We start from the raw sequence: 20,884 nt of genomic DNA, 5'->3' as shown, positions 1-20,884 counted from the left end.
CCTTCCTTCCTTCCTTCCTTCCTTCCTTCCTTCCTTCCTTCCTTCTTCTTGTATAAATCAGTTTTGTGGGGAGCTTTTAGAACTTTAGAACAAAATAAAATGATAAAGACTCTTTTGTAAAAGCCTTCTTTCAATTACTGTAATATTTTTGAGATTCATTCATGTCACATGAATTAATAGTTCATTTTTATGGCTGAGTAGTATTTCACTGTGTGTATCTATCAGAGATTTTTAAAATATATTTTCTTCTGATTGGATACCTGAACCATTTCCAGCTTTTAGCTCCTTTAGGTATTACGCTAAAGCTGTTGGTAATACTCCTTTTGTGAACATCTATTTTTGCTTCTTCTAAGTAAACACGTAGAGCTGATTACTGGAACATAGGTTAGATATATGTTTCATTGTATTAGAAACTGCCAGACTTTTTACAAAGCAATTAAACAACTAACTTTGCATTCCCACCAACAATGTATGAGGATTCTATTTGCTTCAGATCCTTGCCAATATTTATTTTTTTTCAGTTGTTAATTTAAATTATTCTGTTTCTTTCTCTCTCTCCCTCTACCCCTCCTCTTTCTCTGTTTCAAAATAAATGCATTTATAAAAATTATGGTTTGTATTGAAGATTTATTTTTTCTCATACTTTTTCTATTTTTTTTTTAATTTTGGGGAAAAAATTTTTTTGCAGTGTCTGACTTGTTCTTGGCGCAGATCTTGATCTTAGGGTCATTAGTTCAAGCCCCATGTTTGACTCCACCCTGGGCATGGAGCCTACTTAAAAAAAATGAGCAGTAAATTGAACAATTATTTTATGAAATTTAAAATTAACAGCTAAAAAACACTTGTCAATGTCAGGCAAATGATTACAGTACTTGTAGCTTGAGATAATATTTCTAAGGGGGCACCTGGGTGGCTCAGTGGTGGCTCATCTTTGGCTAAGGTCGTGATCCTGGGGTCCTGGGATTGAGTCCACATTGGGTTCCCCTCAGTGAGCTTCTTTACCCTCTGCCTATGTCTCTGTGTTTCTCATGAAGAAATAAAATCTTAAAAAAAGGAGGATAGAAAAAAGGAGAGATAATATTTCTAGGAGCTTTATTACATAAAGACACAAAACATACTGTAATCCAAACCAGTTAAAGATAATCTTTCTGAGAACTGTGTTGTATGACTGGAGAAATGATCCAAGTGATGATAAGGAAATTAAGGACATAGATTTATGTAAGATATTTAAATAAAATGCTTTATGCATTTTATATTAGGTGAAATATTTCCAAAATGATATTATTTGATATGAAGTTTTAAGTATTAACTAATTCAAACATAATTAAAAAAAATCTTTTCATCTGTATCTCTAAAATGTTATTAATTCAAACTGGCCAAAATTTTTAAAAATAATCTTCTCATTGGTATAATTTGGTTATTTATATTGATTTTGGAATTTATAATTTATTTAAACTCTGTAATTTCCACATAAAAATTTATTATATCCACTGAATAATTGAAAAAAATACAGAAAAATTTAATACATATAGATAATTTGAATTACCATGACAATTTTAGCATGACAGTTTTGTGCATAATTTGATTTAGCATGACAACTGGAAGTTGAGCCTAGAAATATTTGAGTCTCCCAAAATTACACAATGAATGCAATACTGGGACCAAATATTATATTTTACCTTTATAGTGAACTTTCTACAATATAGTTCTCATATAGCTCACTTGATAGCTATTTAAAAACAATGTTTCTACATAGATTAGATGTTTAGTAAGAAGTGATATTGTGCTATCCAGAAAGGAAACTATTTTAAGCTTGGGCATTCAAGTAAACACAACCCTTGCTTTAAAGAAGACAAAGTCACTATCTTGTGTACAGATTTTGACCAGTAAAGCCCCACTAATAAAGCACTCATTTGAAAAAAAAAAAAGTAGATAAGGCAAGCAATTTTCATCACTTAGGCATTTGTTCCTAAAAATCAATTTGTGAAATTTCTATTTATAGCAAGATAATAAGCAAAATTTAAGAAAAGTTCTTTTCACTGCACTTGAATAATTTGCTCCAATCCTATAAAGTAATGTAAACTATTAGAAAGTGACATCATCCAGTTCCCATGCCCTGCTTCTTCAAAAGGTCAGGCTTCAGAAGAACTAAAACAGATTTAAGTTGCACTCAAAATGGTCACAACTGAATAAACCAACCAGACTTACAGGAACATAGTTAAACTTCAAGAATTGGAATTAGATGACAGATTGTGGAGAGTTATAATGTGGAGTAGGAGAAATACTGGAAAAAAACACTTCTTCCTAGTGATCTCCCTCTCCAAACTAGCTTCTGTGAGCAATCATCATTATATTCAGGGCAAAGACAAATAAAAATTATATATATAACATATAAATATTTATAAATTATATATATTAATATATAGTTACCTATATAAATTAATCAAAATGGCATTTTTGAAGGGAAGTAACATTTTAAGCAGTTCAGGAGTTTTCTGATCCTGTTTTTCTCAAAGTCTTAAGTCTATTAATTGCAATATGTTACCATGGCTTTTTTTCTAGATCTATCAGTTCTATCAGAGGATTTATAATTGTCAGCAAAGAATTCTCCAAATATGGATACATGTCTTTTCTATTCTTTTTATTTGAGTGAATTAGTTGTGAATGCCTAAGTGCTAGATTACAGTCCTCATTGCATAAACTAAAAGAAATCCACTAAAAGCAAAGCAAGTGTAATACATGTGTGGTCATGTCTATATCAAAGAGCTTGGGAAATAAAGTCAACAGTATATCTTTTTTGGTTTTCTTCTGTTTCAGTGGTTGGAAATGATGGATTTTATATAATACTGAAAGGGTCCGCCCGACTTCAAACAAAGGCATATGGTAATCTCATTGAAGAAGATGAGTCAACAGCCTCCCTTATACCTCAGAGTTTCCAAGGATTTGTTGTCAGTGAAGGCATCAAAAACTTTTTACTTGCTGAGGTACAAACACATGACCCAACAGTAAGAAATGAATATTTGCTTCTTCCATAAACAATAAGGTATCATTGTTATAAAATTTGATCTCTTCCAGATTATGTAAATCCAAATGTCTTCAGTGAGTTAAGTATTAAGATAATGTATCTTTTAAAAATGAAAATTTACTATTAACATTGAACTTGAAATTCGTTTAAGAAATTTTAATGAGGAATGCCTTCAACAACATACCAACCCATTGGCAGGGATTATATAGTATATTTGATAACTAGGACAAGGCCAATGTGGTTGGATCACTAGTGAGGAAGAAGGGTAGTTTGAGATAATAATAAGATGATTATTTAGATTCTTTTCTCATAATTTGAGTTTTGTTTCTTTCCTATTGAGTTGTCTTTCTTATATATTTTGGGTATATTTTCAGCTATATGGTTTACAAATATTTTCTCCTATTCTGTAGGTTACCTTTCACTTGATCAACTGTTTTCTTCTGTTCTACAGAAGCTTTTTAGTTTAATGCAGTCTTACTTGTCTATTGCTTTTGTTACCTGTGCTTTTGGTGTCATATCCAAGAGGGATAAGGGAGACAGAACAGGTGATTTGAGGAGAAAGAGACAGAGGACAGATTATGAAAGGTCTTTTAATAAAGTCAAGAATGCATGCTTATCCTGTTTATCTGAAGAGCAAATGCTAAGGCGATCAAGAGTTTGATTCCATTACATTTGAAAAGTCTTACTTGAAGAAAATCCCCTGCTTGTATGTATTATTTTGAGACTATCAGGTGGTCAAAAAATTAAAGTTCAATATCTTTCTGGATCTCTGGATACTCTCCATAGGGATCAAATGTGGTTTGACTAGAATTGTAGCTTAAAAAGCCAATTTTAGATTTAGAGAGGTCAAGATGTTCGGAGTAGAAAAGAGCCAATGAAGCCAGTTAAAGCCAAATTATTTTTCACTATGGATTGAAGTCAGGTTCAAAAAGAATGAGAATAGATAAAACTAAGAAAGAAAGACAAAGATAAAAAATTAGACATAAATGTAAAAGTATATTGTTATTGATCACACATAAATGGGTAATGTTTCTGATTATTCTTTCTTTAAAGATTTTATTTATTTATTCATGAGAGACACACACACACAGAGGCATAGACACAGGCAGAGGGAGAAGCAGGCTCCATGCAGGGAGCCTGACATGGGACTTGATCCTGGGTCTCCAGGATCATGCCCTGAAGGTGGCGCTAAACCGCTGAGCCACCCGGGCTGCCCAGTTTCTGATATTTCTTGGTAGAGATGAAAAAGAATACATTTGCCACTCAATGGCCACATACCATATACCTGATGCCATTCAATATGCTTTCGAAAAAAAATTCCACACTGGCATATCAACTGTGGAATAAGGCTACTTGGTCCACTTTGTAGTAGTTAACTCCATTCTTACAGGATCTATTTGTTTGACGAAGGCAAAACTCATGAATTAAAATGGGAATGTGATAGGACCGCCACCTCTGAATTCTACAGTAGGTCTATAAAGGTGGCACCCATCTGTCATTCTTCCTGCGATATAGTATTTTTTCTCCAGTTTTATTGAAGTATAATTGAAAAATAAAAATTGTATATATTTAAGGTGTACATCTTAAATGTAAATAAGGTAAAATTATCACCACAATCAAGCGAATTACCATATTCATCATCTCACATAGTTATAATCTTTTTGTGATGAGAAAATGGTACAGTATTGTTGACTTTAGTCACCATGCCTTAAATTAGATCTCTAGGATTTACTCACCTTTCATAACTGAAGCTTTGAGCAATTTCTCTTCATGTCCTCTACCCCAACCCCTGGTAACCAACATTTTACTCTCTGCCTCTATGATTTTGACTATTTTAGATTACACATGTAAGTGAGATCATACAATATTTGTTTTTCTATGTCTGGTTTATTTCACTTAACATACTGTCCTTCAGGTTCATCCATGTTGTAGCAATTGGCATTTTCTTTATCCATGCATCAGTGGATAAACATTTAAATTGTTTCCATATGTTGGCTATTGTAACTAATGCTGCAAAGAGCATGGAAATGCTGATATTTCCTGGAGAGTTTTTTTTCTTTAATTGTCTACACAGAAGTGAGATTGCTGGATTACATGGTAGTTCTAAGTTTTGGGGGGAAACTCTATACTAATTTCTGTACTAATTTACATTTCTACAATTTACAAGGATTCTCTTTCCTCCACATCTTTGTCAACACTTACCTTTTATCTTTTTGATGATAGCCATTGTAGCAGGTATATAGTGATAATTCACTGTGGTTTTGACTTGCATTTTCCTGATGATTAGACATGTTGAGCACTTTTTCATATACATGTTGGTCATTTATATATCTTCTTTAGAGAGACGATTATTTAGGTTCTTTTCTCATAATGTGAGTTCTTTGTTTCTTTCCTATTGAGTTGTGTTTCTTATATATTTTGGATATATATTAACCTCATTCAGATAAATGGTTTACAAATATTTTATCCTATTCTGTAGGTTGCCTTTCACTTGGTCAACTGTTTCTTCTGCTCTGCAGAAGCGTTTAGGTTTGATGCAATCTCACTTGTCTATTTTTCCTTTTGTTTTTTGTGCTTTGGGTGTCATATCCAAAAAATCATTGCCTAGAATAATATCAAAAAACTTTTGTTTTCTTCTAAGAGTTTTATGGTTTCAGGTCTAATCTTTAAAACTTTAACCCATTTTGAGATGGTTTTTGTATGTGGTGCGAGATGAGTCCACATTTATTGCTCTGCATATGTATATCTAGTTTTCCCAACATCATTTATTTATGAGACTATCCTTTAATCAGTATGTTTCTTGGTACTCTTGTGGAAGATTAGTAACCATAACTGTATGGATTTTTTTCTGGGCTCTCTATTCTATTCCACTGGTCTTCATGTCTGCCTTTATGCCAGTAGTGTTCTGTTTTGATCAGCGTAGTTTTATAATATAGTTTGAAATCAAGAAGTGTAATGCCTTGTTCTTCTAGTTTGGCTTTTTAAAATTTCACATATAAGTGATATCATACAATATTTGTCTTTGACTTATCTCACTTAGCATAATGCCCTCAAGGTCCATCTGTGTTGTCACAAATGACAGTATTTTCTTCTTTCTCATGGCTGAATAATATTCTATTGTATATATAACATATCTTCTTTCCTATTCACCCATTGACAGACACTTAGATTGTTTCTATATCTTGGGCCTTGTGAATAATCCTATAGTAAACATGGAGGAGCAGATATCTTCTCAATATCTTGTTTTCATTTCTTTTGGATATATACCCAGAAGTGGAATTACTGGATTATATAGTAGTTCTATTTTTAACTGTTTTAAGGAATACCATACTGCTTTCCATATTGGCTGAACCAGTTTATATTACCACCAACATTCTATAAGGGTTTATTTTTCTCCACATCCTCACTAACACATGTTATCTCTTAACTTCTTGAGGATAGCCATTCTGTTAGAATGCATGATTTCCCATTGTGGCTTTGATTTGCATTTCCCTGATGAGTAGATACTATGAGCATCTTTTCTGTATATATTAGCCATTTGGTTGTCTTCTTTGGTAAAACATCTATTTAGTTCTTCTGCCCATTTTTACATAAGATTGTGTTTAGTTGTTTTAGAGTTGTAGGAGTTCCTTATATATTTTGGATATATTTTTTAAAAGTTTTTTTAATTTTTATTTATTTTTTAAAAGATTTATTTATTTATGAGAGAGAGAGAGAGAGAGAGAGAGAGAGAGAGAGGCAGAGACACAGGAGGAGGGAGAAGCAGGCTCCATGCCGGGAGCCTGACGTGGGACTCGATCCCGGGACTCCAGGATCGCGCCCTGGGCCAAAGGCAGGCACTAAATCACTGAGCCACCCAGGGATCCCCTATATTTTGGATATTAACCCATTATCTGATATATCGTTTGCAAATATTTTCTCTCATTATATGTATTGTCTTTCATTTTGTTGTTTCTTTTGCTGTTCCGAAGCTTTTTAGTTTTGATATAGTCCCACTTGTTGATTTTCACTTTTGTTGCATTTGGTTTGGGTATTGTATCCAAATGGTATTGTATCCAAAATGATTGTAAAGATCAATGTCAAGAATCTTTATTCCCTGTGTTTTCTTCTAGGAGTTTTAAGGTATCAGATCCTAACTGTAAGTCTTTTAATGTATTTCAAGTTAATTTTTGTGGATGATGTAAGCGTCCGATTTCATTTTTTATGTGTTTATTCAGTTTTCCCAGCCCTATATGTTAAAAAAAAAAAAACAAACTATTGTTTCCCTCACTAAATTTCTGGATGATTTTGTCAAATATTAGTTGACTATATGAGAGTCTATTTCTCAGCTCTCTATTCTGTTCCATTGGCCCATGTGTCTATTTTTAAGCCAGTATCATACCATATGATTACTATAACTTTATAATATGGTTTGAAAGCAGGAAGTATGGTGACTCTAGCTGTTTTCTTTCTCAGGATTGCTTTGGCTATTTGTAGTCTTCTGTGGTTTCACACAAATTTTAGGATTGTTATATTTCTGTGAAAAATGCCATTGGAATTTTGATAGAGATTATATTGAATCTGCAGATTGCTCTGGGTAACATGGAGATTTGAAAAAATATTGATTCTTCCAATCCATGAGCACAGAATATCTTTCCATTTATTATGCCTCCTTTAATTTCTTTCATTGATGACTTATAGTTTTCAGTACAAGTCTTTCACCTCCTTGGTCAAATTTACTTTTATATATTTTATTCTTTGTGATGCAATTGTAAATGGGCTTATTTTCTTAATTTCTCTGTTGTTATTAGTTGCATAGTTCATTATTAATGTAAAGAAATGCCACATATTTCTGTATGTTAATTTTTGTATTCTGCATCTTTACTGAACTCATTTATTAATTCTAACAGTTTTTGGTGGAGTCGTTAGAATTTTCTGTATATAAGGTCATATCATCTGCAAATAATGAAAATTTTGCTGCTTCCTGATTTGGAGGCCTTGTATTTCTTTCTCTTGACTAATTATTCTTGCTGGGAATTCCAACACTGTGATGAGTAATAGCAGTGCAAGTGGCACACTTGTCTTGTTCCTGATCTTAAAGGAAAGGCTTTTAACATTTTATTATTGATATAATGTTAGCTGTGGGTTTTTTGTGTTTATGGCCTTTATTATGTTGAGGCATGATCCTTCTATACCCAGTTTGTTGAGGGTTTTTATTATGAATTTATCATGTATTTTGTCAAATGCTTTTTAAAAAATATATATTGAGATGATATGATTTTTATCTTCCATTCTGTAAGTCTGTTGTATCACATTTGATTTGTTTATGTTAAAGCATCCTTGTATTTAAGACATAATTCCCCCTTGCTATGTTGTATACCTTTAACTGTGTTGTTGAATTTGCTTTGGACAGTTTATAATAACTTTTTGTCTTATGAACACAAGATGTTTCTTTCTATTTATCTGTGTCTTCTTTCATTTCCTTCATCAATGTTTTCTAATTTTTAGTGTATATGTCTTTTACCTCTTTGGTTAAGTTTATTCCTAAGTATTTAATTCTTTTTGTTGTTCTTGTCAATAACATTGTTTTCTCAATTTCTTTTTGTATAGTTTGTTCCTCATGTATAGAAAAGCCACTGATTTTTTTATGTTGATTTGGTATTCTGCAACTTTCCTGAATTCATTTATTATTTCTAACAGTTTTTTTGGTAGAATTTTGGGGTTTTGTATACCTAAGACTTTACCATCTGCAAACATAATTTCTCTTCCTTCTTTCCTATTTGGATGTCTTTTTTTCTTTCTTTCTTTCTATCTCTCCTCTCCCTCCCTCTTCCACTTGTCATCATTGGTGGTGGTGGTGGTTGTGCTGGTGATGCTTTCTTCTTCTCCTTCTCCTCCTCCTCCTCCTCCTCCTCCTCCTCTTTTCCTTCCATCCAATTTCTCTGTCTAGGAATTCAGTACTATGTTGAACAGAAGTGGCAAGAATGGATATTCTTGCTTTGGACTGATCTTAAAGGAAAATCTTTCAGTTTTTCCTTCATTGCTTATACTGTTAGCTATTAGCATTTTGTATATGGCCTTTATTTTGTTGAGGTACATTCCTTCTATAGCTATGGCTATTCTTTCTATAGCTTAGTGTTTAACATGAGTGGATGTTGAATTTTGTCAAATGCTTTTCCTATATCTGTTAAGAGTATCATGCAGTTTTTCCCTTTAATTCTCCCCCCCCCCCCTTTAATTCTACTGTGGTGAATCACATTGTGTAATCTACAAATCTTGAGCTATCCTTGCATTGCAGGAATAGATCCCACTTGGTTATGGTGTATAATCCTTTTAGTGTGCTGTTGAATTTATTTCATTAATATTTTATTTAGCTTGTTTTTGTTTTTACATTTGCGTTCCTCTAAAGGGATATTGGCCTTTAGTTTTCTTTCCTAAAGGTGTTTTTGTCTGGCTTTGATATTAGGCTGAAGTTGGCCTCATTTAATGAGTTTAAGTGATCTCTTTTCTAGTTTTTGGAAGAATTTAAGAAAGATTGGTATCGATTCTTTTTTGAATGTTTGGCATAATTCAGTTGTGAATTCATTCTGTCCTGGGCTTTTCATAGCTGGGAGATTTTTGATTACTGTTTCAGTCTCCTTATTTGTTATACATCTTCTCAGTCTTCTATTCATTTGATTTACTTTTAGTAAGATATATATTTCTAAAAACAAATCCTTTTTTCTTGGCTATCCAATTTATTGGCATGAAACAGTTCATATTAATCTTTAATAATGCTTTTTATTTCTCAGCCGTAGGTTTTAATCTTTCCTCTTTCATTTTTGATTTTATATATTTAAAGATTCTCGTTTTTCTTAGACTAAGAGTTTATCAATTTTATCCTTTTAAAAAAAACTCTTAGTATTATTGTTTTTTAAATTGTTTTTCATTCTCTATTTGGTTTATTTCTGCTCTAATATTCATTATTTTCTACCTTCTGCTAACTTTGGGCTCAATTTATTCTTTTTCTAGTTCATTAGGGTATGAAATTATTTTGAAATCTTTTTAAATATAAGCATTTATCACTATAAGTATTCCTTTTAGGACTACTTTTACTACATAGCATAAGTTTGGTATGTGGTGCTTTTTTTGGTTTGTCTTGATATATTTTTAAAATTGCATTTAAATGTATGCTTTTTAGTTTCTACATATTTGTGAATTTTCCCCTCTCCTTATAGTTATTGATTTCCAGTTTCATTTTATTGTTGTTGAAATATATGTTTGGGATGATTTTGATCTTAAATTTATTAAGATGTTTTGTGACCTAACATGTGATCTATCCTGGAGAATATTCCTTGTGTTTTGAGAAGACTATATATTCTGCTATTGGGTGGAAGGTTCCCTAATAGGTCTGTTAGGTCCATTTGGTCTTTAGTGTTCAGGTCAGCACTTTGTTGATTTTCTCTGTGAATGCTTTATCCACTTTTTATTTATTTATTTATTTTTTTTATTGGTGTTCAATTTACTAACATACAGAATAACACCCAGTGCCCGTCACCCATTCACTCCCACCCCCCACCCTCCTCCCCTTCTACCACCCCTAGTTCGTTTCCCAGAGTTAGCAGTCTTTACGTTCTGTCTCCGTTTCTGATATTTCCCACACATTTCTTCTCCCTTCCCTTATTTTCCCTTTCACTATTATTTATATTCCCCAAATGAATGAGAACATATAATGTTTGTCCTTCTCCGACTGACTTACTTCACTCAGCATAATACCCTCCAGTTCCATCCACGTTGAAGCAAATGGTGGGTATTTGTCATTTCTAATAGCTGAGTAATATTCCATTGTATACATAAACCACATCTTCTTTATCCATTCATCTTTCGTTGGACACCGAGGCTCCTTCCACAGTTTGGCTATCGTGGCCATTGCTGCTAGAAACATCGGAGTGCAGGTGTCCCGGCGTTTCATTGCTTTATCCACTTTTTAATGTGGGCTATTGAAGTCTATTATTATCTGTGTCCTTAAATCTAAAGTAAATCTCTTACCAGTAATCCATACAGTATATTACTGGTTCTTGTTTTATTTTGATCTCTTCAGCCACTCTATGTCTTTTTATTGCAGAGTTTGATACATAAAAATTAAAATGATTAACAATAAACATGAATTTACTATTGTCATTTTGTTAATTATTATCTTTCTGTTGGTAGTTATTTGCTCTCTTGTCATCCTTTGTTACTTGGTGACATTTTTATAGAGATTTGCTTTGATTCTTTTCTCTTTATCTTTTGTGTATCACTAAATATCTTGTGATTACATTTCTTAAATTGATAACAACTTCAATCACATACAAAATCTCTCTACTTTACCCTTCCTTGTGTACTTGTAGCCAGAGTTTACTTCTTCTTATATTGTATATCCTTTAACAGTTTTTGTGGTTATAGTTATTCTTAATATCTGTTTTCTAACTTTTTTTTATTATGATTTGAATAAATTTATGTACCACCATTACCATACTGCATTATTCTATATTTGATTGCATATTTACCTTTACCAGTCAAAGTTGTGTTTCCATGTGCTTTTACATTACTGTTTAGTATGCTTTTGTTTCAATTTGAAGAAATCTCTTCAGCTGTTCTTCTAAGGCCCATCTAGTGGTGATGAACTTCCTCAGTTTTCATTGTCTGAGAAAGTCTTTCATTTTAAAGGATAGTTCTGATATAGTCTTTGGCAATTTTCTTTCTTTTGGTACCTCAAATATATCATTCTATTCTTTCCTGGCCTGTGAGGTTTCTACTAAAAATCCACTGATAATTCCTAGTGTGATAAATTACCTTTCTCTTGCTGCTTTCAAAACTATCTTTGTCTTTGACTTGAAAATTTAATCATAATATGTCTTGATGTAGGCCTCTTTATATTCAGCCTACTTGGAATCTTTGGGCTTCTCAAATCTTAATGTCTGTTTCCTTCTTCATGCTTGGGAAGTTTTTAGTCATTATTTCTTTAAGAAGGCTTTTTGTATCCTCCTCAGAGGATCTTCCTTAATAAGTGCTCTGACCACTAAGGCCAAGAAACCAATGTAAGGTAAGTCTCCACTCAAATCATACATTTAAGGCCTATGGAAATTGCCATGAGGTAGGTCTGTGGACCCCGTGGAGTTACTGTGAACCAGATCTAGGTGAAAACTACATTTTTAAACACATTCTCCATCTCCATTTTCTCATGTAACAGATGGCCATTGTGACACTTAATGTATTCAGGTTTTAAAGTCATTTACCCAAGTTTTAGGGTTCAGCAGAATACTTGCTGGGGCTGTGAATGCAACTTTATCTTGAGCTACACTATTCTTATAATTAAATACTAGGCCCAGTACTCAGCTTTTTCTGTCTTCCAACTATAGAAGAGGAGATTTCATTTATATGCTGCTATGGAGCCCTTGGATTGCTTACTTCACCTTAAGCTGATGATTGATTTTCTTCAACCTTCTCTGTCTTTCTCCAATGTACTGATATCACCAAGCAATAGGCATTCTATTCTGTGATTCTTATAATTATTCATCCTCCAACATCTCAAAGGTCTGAGGTATTGTAATTTTCAGTGCATTCTTTTCTGCCAACACTCCATTCCTGTTCAATACCATTAAAATTTTATCAGTTGTAGTACTACAGTATGCCAGGGACTAGCAGTGCTATCAGTACTACAGTCATGGATTTTTATTGCAAACTGGCTGACAGGCAGTTCACAGCTCTAGAGTCCTTTTCCCCCCTACTTCTGATAGAATATTTTGAAAATATAGAATAGAAATAAAGGCAGACAAATTTCTTAGCTGTCAGCAACCCTGAGGCTTTCATTTAAGTCTGCTAAGGAACAAGTATATGATTATTAACTAAAATTTATTTCAGATTGTTAAAAATTTAAATAATCCTTGCCAACAAGGATATAATTGCCAAGGACAATTTTCCTTGCCATTGTCTCCTGTAAGAAATGTGAGTTTTAAGACATGTTGCACTATGCCTAAGTTTTGTTGTTGAACTTTTTGTTTATTTATTTAATGGGACTTTAAAAAATAAAAATGGTATGACTCTCAAAGATTTGTGCTAAGGAGTTTTTGTGATTTTCTCAAATAAAAGAAAAATATTTTTTCCTTCCATCTATTTGGCTTCTTTGCTATTATTTTCTTTTTTATTGTGTTGTATCAGACAACCAAAGAACAAAGAAGAAAAAAAATACTATCTTTACTCTTCTAATTTAAACTTCTAATGGTTTTATAAACAAGTGGGCACTATCTGAGTATAATGAACATAGGTGAAAAAATACAGTCTAAAGATCAGATTCATTTTTCTTAAGATACAAACTGCTGTATTTCCTCCCTACTATCAATGTAAACTGGGCTCAAAAAATTAGTGTGACACAAATATACAGCAAGAATTTTTGTTTTTGCTTTTCTGGACATTGATTCGTACATTAAAACAAAAACACTTTTCTATTATAGTGTTTTATGTAAGTAAAGGAGAGAAAAAATATATTTTCCTTTACAAGATCATCAGCTTAATGATTCTAAGTAGTTTTAATTTTTAAAATTTATTTTATCTTTTCTAATTAACCTCACAATTTTTCAAATAGCAATCATAAAGAAAATCAGATTTCTTTAGAGTCATCTCAGTATGGCATGGTAACACACACATCCTCACACATGCAATCATAACAATATTTTAAACTTTATAAACTTTTGTATTTAATATATAAATATGTATTTTGCTATGTCCTGTCTTTTATTAAAATGTATTTTTGACATTATAACATAACATTTAGCAACATTATAAAAGCAAATACTTAAGTTGAAGATCCTCAGTAATTATTAAAAGAAATTTCCAGTTTATTAGCAGAAGTTTTCTTTTAAGAATAAAAAACACATTTGAAATCATATGTAAAGAAAATCATTTGTTTAAAAATATGTATTGAATAAGTTGGACACAGTAGAGTAAAATTATAAAATAGCTTTATTTCTTATTCATACCTAAGTTTTTAAACAAGCTATGTAGCATTATTCTTTCCTGTTCTCTGGATAAAATCTCAGTCAGATCCTATGTATTAACAAATAATCTCATTTTTTTAGATATTATAATTCCTAGAGCTGTCTTCATATCAAAATTTCTAACTGTCATGCTTGACAGCCCAGCTTGTGCCTTATTGTGCCATAATTCTGCAGTGGAGAAAGGGGTTATTCATTCCTCTTTTCTTACTATGAATCCTATTCAACTAACTAGCGGCTTTTTCTGACTCTTTGCAGCCAAGATCAAGAAGGAAGGGAGGGTGGATATTAGAAGTAAAAGTCTTTGGTTATCTTTTGTGATTTGATGTCTAGATGCAGTGCTTTATGTATTCTTTTCCCTGTAACACCCTAGAAGGGTGCTATCTCCTCTAGGGGATTATTTAATACTATATCCTTCATCCAAGGCTTTGGGCAGTTAGAAGACCACTGGTCTTTCTTTTGGGGGTTCACATTTTCTGGGAATTCTCCAGCTTCACTCCTTTCTCTGGGCAGTCCCACACTGGTTACCTTTTGTGAACGTACCTGGCTGATGGGACAGGTAGAGTCACACACTTATTCTCTCAAATTCCTAGCTCCTCACTTTGAGCCTCTGGGAGAAAGGAAAGGGACAGAAGGGAGAAGACTCTGACAAACTCTTACTGAACAAGCTTTGTTCTCAGTTTCCTGATCTCAGCTTACAATCTCTTGAGTTAGGAAATGAGCTAAAGTTCACAAAACTGATTTTACAATCTCTGAATCTCTGTGCGAGTTCTCCAAACTTTAGTCCCTGTCACTCTGAAACAACAGGAAAAAAGTCACTTTAGGAAATAGGAAAACTCCAACAAGCACTGTGACATAAGTATCTATTATCTCCCTAGCCTTTATAGAAATAAATTTTATTATATACAATTTAAATTTATATAAATATAAGTTTAACTTTCTGGGATAATTAGAAAAATTGCATTTAATATTCATTGGTATACCTACAATATCCCATTTTATTTATATATGTATATATATGTGTGATATAATTTATATGCAATTAAATATGTGCTTATCCACAACACATAGAAAAAAGCAAATGTTCTAATTATTATATATGATGTAATCATATATATCCTATTATATTTGATACATATTATATAATTATATATCCTATTACGTATATATAGTATGATATATTCTATATATATATATATATATACACATAGAATACACATAATACATAGAATGTAAGGACATATTTTTTTATTCACTTATTTCCACAGAAAATTTACATGTAATTTTATTTTTTTCTTGAAACCCACTACAATTTGGCAAAAGCTAAGATATTGAAATGTAGCTCTTTACTGTGTGCATTTGCTACATAAAAATTTAGTTACAACCAGTTAGCTATTAAAAGGAAAGGTATTTTTTCCCTGATGCTACAGATTCACAGTTAAATTGACTAGTTTTATCAAGTATTTGTACTCTGTAAGATTTTTTTGTGTGTGTTAAGAGTTGTGGTGGGTTTATGACACAATCTTGAAAAGACTACAGATGTAGATTTTGGAATTATCTACAACGACACGTGATATGCAAACCACAAAAATAAATAATGACTCTGATTTAAAAAAAACAGTATTAAAAAGAAAGGGCTCAATTCAAGGAGCAAATTTGATTAATTCCATACTTTGAAAGATGGAAAAGAGCCACCAAAGAACCCAGCAAAAGAGCAGAACTAGAACTGTGACAGGGTCCTAGGAGCCAAGGGAGATGCTTAAATGGTCATCAACATTTTGAGGCCCTTTCTCTCTATTTATGAGAGCTTTGCATAGTTGTATCTTGTGACCCATTGTGAGCATTTGTTAGATGACCTGATAGCATCCTAGATGGGAGAAAATAGATTTCCCTTGAATATATATAATTTAACTAATTAAAGTTCAAACCCTTAATGTGATAATTTTTTGTGCTCTTCTTTAGCAAATTAGTTCATTAAATCTAAAAATAAGACATGACTGACTTGACTAATTGCATATTATTCTTTTTTTTATTATTTTTTTTAATTTTTATTTATTTATGATAGTCACAGAGAGAGAGAGAGAGGCAGAGACACAGGCAGAGGGAGAAGCAGGCTCCATGCACCGGGAGCCTGACGTGGGATTCGACCCCAGGTCTGAGGGGATCGCGCCCTGGGCCAAAGGCAGGCGCTAAACCGCTGCGCCACCCAGGGATCCCTTGCATATTATTCTTAAGCAGGTTGGATGCTTTGTTGCCTTGATAATTCTTACAAAATTAGTATTTCTCAATAATAAAAATTATAAATAATAAAATATTTATTTTTCTCATCCTCCTGCTCTTGTTAATATTGAGACAGTGATATTCTATTCATGTCTCTTACAGATCTGGCTTTGTTTATGGATTTTTGTAAGCATGTCTCCAAGCAGGCATACAAATCAACACACAGACACACACACAAAAACACACACACCTATTATTTGACAACATTGTGATGGAACCAAGGATTACTGAAATAAAACATAAGGAATGCTTGTAAATAACTCTTGTTTGGAGGAAGAGAAAGTTCATTGTGGTTTAGAGTGGTCAGGAACATGTCATTGGAGTTAAGGAGCTTGAATTATGTCTCGAAGTGGAGATAGTTTATAGATCAATAAAGAAAGGCAATATCTGTTTATTTTATAGAATTCCGTAGAATAGAACATATATTGAAGGAGCCTCCAGGGACATCTGTGTTTTCCTCACGTTGTGTGGCCTTATGCAGTGACCATGATAACACCACTTTAAGAACACAAATGATGCAGTCAAGCTACATTGCAGCTCTGAAAACAGACAATCTACGAAGGCTCTCTGCTTAAGTTTCCTTATCTGTAAAAACTAAGCTAATAATAATGACCTCATAGATCATTGTATTAAGTGAGATTATATAAGCACTGAGAACAATGTGTAGCATATTATGAGAACTGAATTTTATCCTACAGTTATTATTATTGGTGTTTTTGCTTTTAATTCTTTTTTTTTTTTTTTTTACTAATTTTGCATTTGGGCTGTCCTATTTCTTCTTTTATTTTTATTATTTTAAAAAGATTTTATTTATTTATTTGAGAGAGAGAGAGAAAGTGAGAAGAGGTGTGAGAGGGAGAAAGAGTCTCAAAAGACTCCATGCTAAGCAGAGAACGCAGTGCGAGGGTTCATCCCAGGACCCTGAGATCACTACTTGAGCCAAAGGCAGACGCTCAACCACTGAGCCACCGAGGTGCCCCTGTAGTTTATCTTTAGAGCTAGTTGGAAGAGTTCTTCTTTGATGAAAGCACAGTAAGGAACTATACTAATCACTTGAAAAGAGTGTTAACTTCATACATTTTAGAAAGATTAATCTGACAGTTTGTGTCATACTCTGGTGTCTTTTGATTACTGTTGTTTTCAAGAGATTTGATTTTTGCTCACAGTTATTTAATATTTTCATGCTAGAGCCAGCGGACTTCCCTGATTATTTAATCACTTTGCTCTGTGTCAGGATGTGCTTTTAAAATTAAACTTTCCCTTTCCTGAAGAATGCCTTAATAAATTTTGCCTTAAAAATAAACAGCCTAACTAATATATGATTGATATTTATAATAGACAGAAAAGTTAAGACTTATGTGGAAGTAAGCCCGTCTTTGCTCCTATATTTTTTAATAAAAAATTATGAGTGGGGCACCTGGATGGCTCAGTCAATTAAGCATCTGGATTAGGCTCAGGTCGTGATCCTGGGCTCCTGGGATCAAGTCCTGCATCAGGCTTCCTGCTCCCTTCTCTCTCTGCTTCTCTCTGTATCTGTCTCTCATAAATAAATTAAAAAAAAATCTTTTAAAAAAAGTTATGAGCATTCAGGTCTTGATCTCAGCATCATGAGTTCAAACCCTCTGTTGGGCTCCAGGCTGGGCATGAAGACTACTTAAAACAAAAACAAAAACAACAAAAACAAAAACACAACTTATGAGCATTTTAAAGAAACAATCAAATCATATCTTTTGGGTTCCATTAATTCTTCATTTGAATATGAAAATAACTGTTATTTTAAAAATATTTACTAACTTTTTTTTTTTAAAGGCAGGGGAGTATTGTAGTGTATTTTACACGTGAAAAAGTCATTTTGTCTGTTGTGGGTAGAGTATAGTGGATTTGCAAAATGTGGTGAAGGAGGCAAAGCAGGGAAATCAGTAAGAAGGTTCTGGTAATAGTGCATGTGGAACTGTTATTTGTCTGGATAGTGTTGCTTAGTAGAGAAGTATAGGTATAGATGGATGTGGGATATATTTAGTATGTAAAATTGACAGAACTTGCTTATGGATTGGACACAAAAAGTAACTGAAAGACATGACTTAGTGATCATTTCTAGAATTTTAGAGAAATTGGTGAATGTTAATATCATTTATTGGGATTGAGAAGACTGAGGTAGAGAGGATTTAAGAGAGAAAATGTAGAGTTCTAATTTGGTGTTTTATTTTTTAATTTTTTTAAAGAACTTTTTTTTAAAGATTTTATTTATTTATTCATGAGAGACACAGAGAGAGAGAGAGAGAGGCACAGACACAGGCAGAGGGAGAAGCAGGCTCCACGCAGGGAGACCAACATGGCACATGGGACATGGGACTTGATCCTGGGACTCCAGAATAATGCCCTGGCCAAAGGCAGGCGCTTAACCACTGAGCCACTCAGGGATCCCCTAATTTGGTGTTTTAGATTCACTATTTTGAGATGCAAAAATATATCCAAGTGGAAAGGTGTGTTGACAGTTTGAAATACAAGTCTAGATCTTAAGAGTGTCAGGATGTTGCCTGTCTCCATTTGGTTGCTTAATAGTATTCAGTTATATGAATATACCACAACTTATTTATCTATTATTCTACTTATAGACATCTGAGTTATTTCCAAAGCAACAATTATCAGGTACAAAGTTTTTTGTGCCAAATGTTTTTATTTCTCTTGGATAAATACGTAGGAATGAAATTATTGGTTGATGGATAAAATAAATACTTAACTTTTCATAAAACTGGTAAATAGTTGCCCAAAGAAGTTGTAATGTTTTAAAGTACAGGCTTAAAAATAATAGTGTTGAAAATAGAACCTAATATTTTGTTGTTTATATTTCTAAATATAAACTTATAAATATATGAATTGGCTTGACTGCTTTGCTAGGTGAGAGTTGGAAGTAGAAACAATTAATACTCCAATCGTAAGTCTGATGATGAAAGCAGTGATGGGAAAGATGCTGAATTATAATAGCAACTGTTATTTAATGAGTATCTACTATGTACATACACTAAGTTAAGGCTAAATTAAGACTTTCATAAAGTGAAATCCTCATAGCAACTCTATGAGACATATATTTATTATCATTGAGGAAACTAAGATTTTAGTTATTTGTCTCAGGTCACACAGTCAATACTCAGATTGAAATGGAACCCTAGTTTGTTGATTTTTAAGCCCAGACTATTATTCAATCACCTAGGGTTCCTGTCTTCTAAGCAAACATGTTGATTTCTTGAGTGGAATTTTAAAATAGAATAAGTAGATGTAATTCTTAGAGTAAATTTTTATTTTAAAAATATTTTTATTTATTTATTCCTGAGACACACACACACACACACACAGAGAGAGAGAGAGAGAGAGAGAGAGGTAGAGACATAGGCAGAGGGAGAGATAGGTTCCCCGCAGGGAGCCAGATGTGGGACTCAATCCCAGGATCTTGGGATCCCTACCTGAGCCAAAGGCAGAAGCTCAACTGCTGAGCCACTCAGGTGTTCCTAGAGTAAGTTTTTAAATCAGAGTTTCAGGTCATTGAGTGACAAATGTGCATGCACAGTGACCAACGGGAACTATGAAATAGCACCAAGGAGAAATCCTGCTTCTTTGTTCTGTGTTGCAGAGATTGAGAATGCTGTATCAAAATTTTGGCTAAAGGTGGACTAAAATGACTTTTGGACTTCTAAATAAACGTACTGGTTTCAGAAGCTAGTATCACTTAATATTAAGATAACAAAAATAAATATATCTTTGCAGATACATGAATGCTCATCTTTAGCATACATTTTTATATGGTATTAGATCTTTTAGTTGTAAGGTAATAGCTTAAACCATTTTGGTGGTTTGGATGGCCATGTTTAATTGTACTGAGCTCGTTTAACTGAATTTTATTTTTTTTGTTTTGCCACTGCTGGCGTGTATGGCAGTACAGCTTTATGTCATAGTAGCAGTAATATAGCACAGCTTTTAAAAACCAGCTTTTTAAAATAAATTTTCCTTTTTTGGCCACTTACTTGTCTATTTTGGACAAATTACTTAAAACTTAATTGCTTCACCTATAAAATGGGAATAATAATAATACCTACTTCACAGCTCTTCGTGTCTATGCTCCCCTATCCACCAAATCAGGTGCACAGCATGTCCCTTCTCATTTCCCTGGTTAATTCATTAGAATTTACTTACTTTCATTCATTTATTAGGTTATAAAGAAGCTTAGTCAGTTTTCCGATTGGGGTATCTGGCTAATTCATAATCTTAACCCATTTTTGGATCCTGTTTAACATGGTAATTGTGTGTAACCATCAATGCTTTCTTTCCAGGATTTAGTTTTGTTGTAGCTATCTAGCTTTGTCACAATCTCCAAAATTTCATCGCACTACTTACCAAGTAGAAGTGTACATTTTTTAAAAGATTTATTTAGTTATTTAGTTATTTATGAGAGAGAGAGAGAGAGAGAGAGAGAGAGGCAGAGGCACAGGCAGAGGGAGAAGCAGGCTCCATGCAGGGAACCCGTCGTGGGACTCGATCCCCGGACTCCAGGATCGCGCCCTGGGCCAAAGGCAGGCACCAAACCGCTGAGCCA

The 20,884-nt window shown here is 33.1% G+C and overlaps 1 protein-coding gene across 16 annotated transcripts in view; it reads left to right on the top strand.

Moving 5' to 3' along the window:
* The window catches only part of CNBD1 (cyclic nucleotide binding domain containing 1), a 531,858-nt gene that overhangs the window by 281,432 nt on the left and 229,542 nt on the right, over positions 1–20,884 (top strand). For 15 of the 16 annotated variants that reach the window (XR_012019914.1, XM_072804016.1, XM_072804017.1 and 12 more), the window contains one exon: positions 2,818–3,005. Coding sequence is in view for 15 of the 16 variants with exons in the window: in XM_072804016.1 (XP_072660117.1) it covers positions 2,818–3,005 (188 nt within the window). In the remaining variant the exon portion in view is untranslated. The remainder of the gene's footprint in view (positions 1–2,817; positions 3,006–20,884) is intronic. The other variant, XM_072804012.1, reaches the window with a different exon arrangement.

Source organism: Canis lupus, chromosome 28 (assembly GCF_048164855.1).
Source record: "Canis lupus baileyi chromosome 28, mCanLup2.hap1, whole genome shotgun sequence".
Classification (NCBI taxonomy): Eukaryota; Metazoa; Chordata; class Mammalia; order Carnivora; family Canidae; genus Canis; species Canis lupus.
The sequence above is the reverse complement of the archived record's forward strand: the minus strand, read 5'-3'. Positions and strand labels throughout refer to the sequence as shown.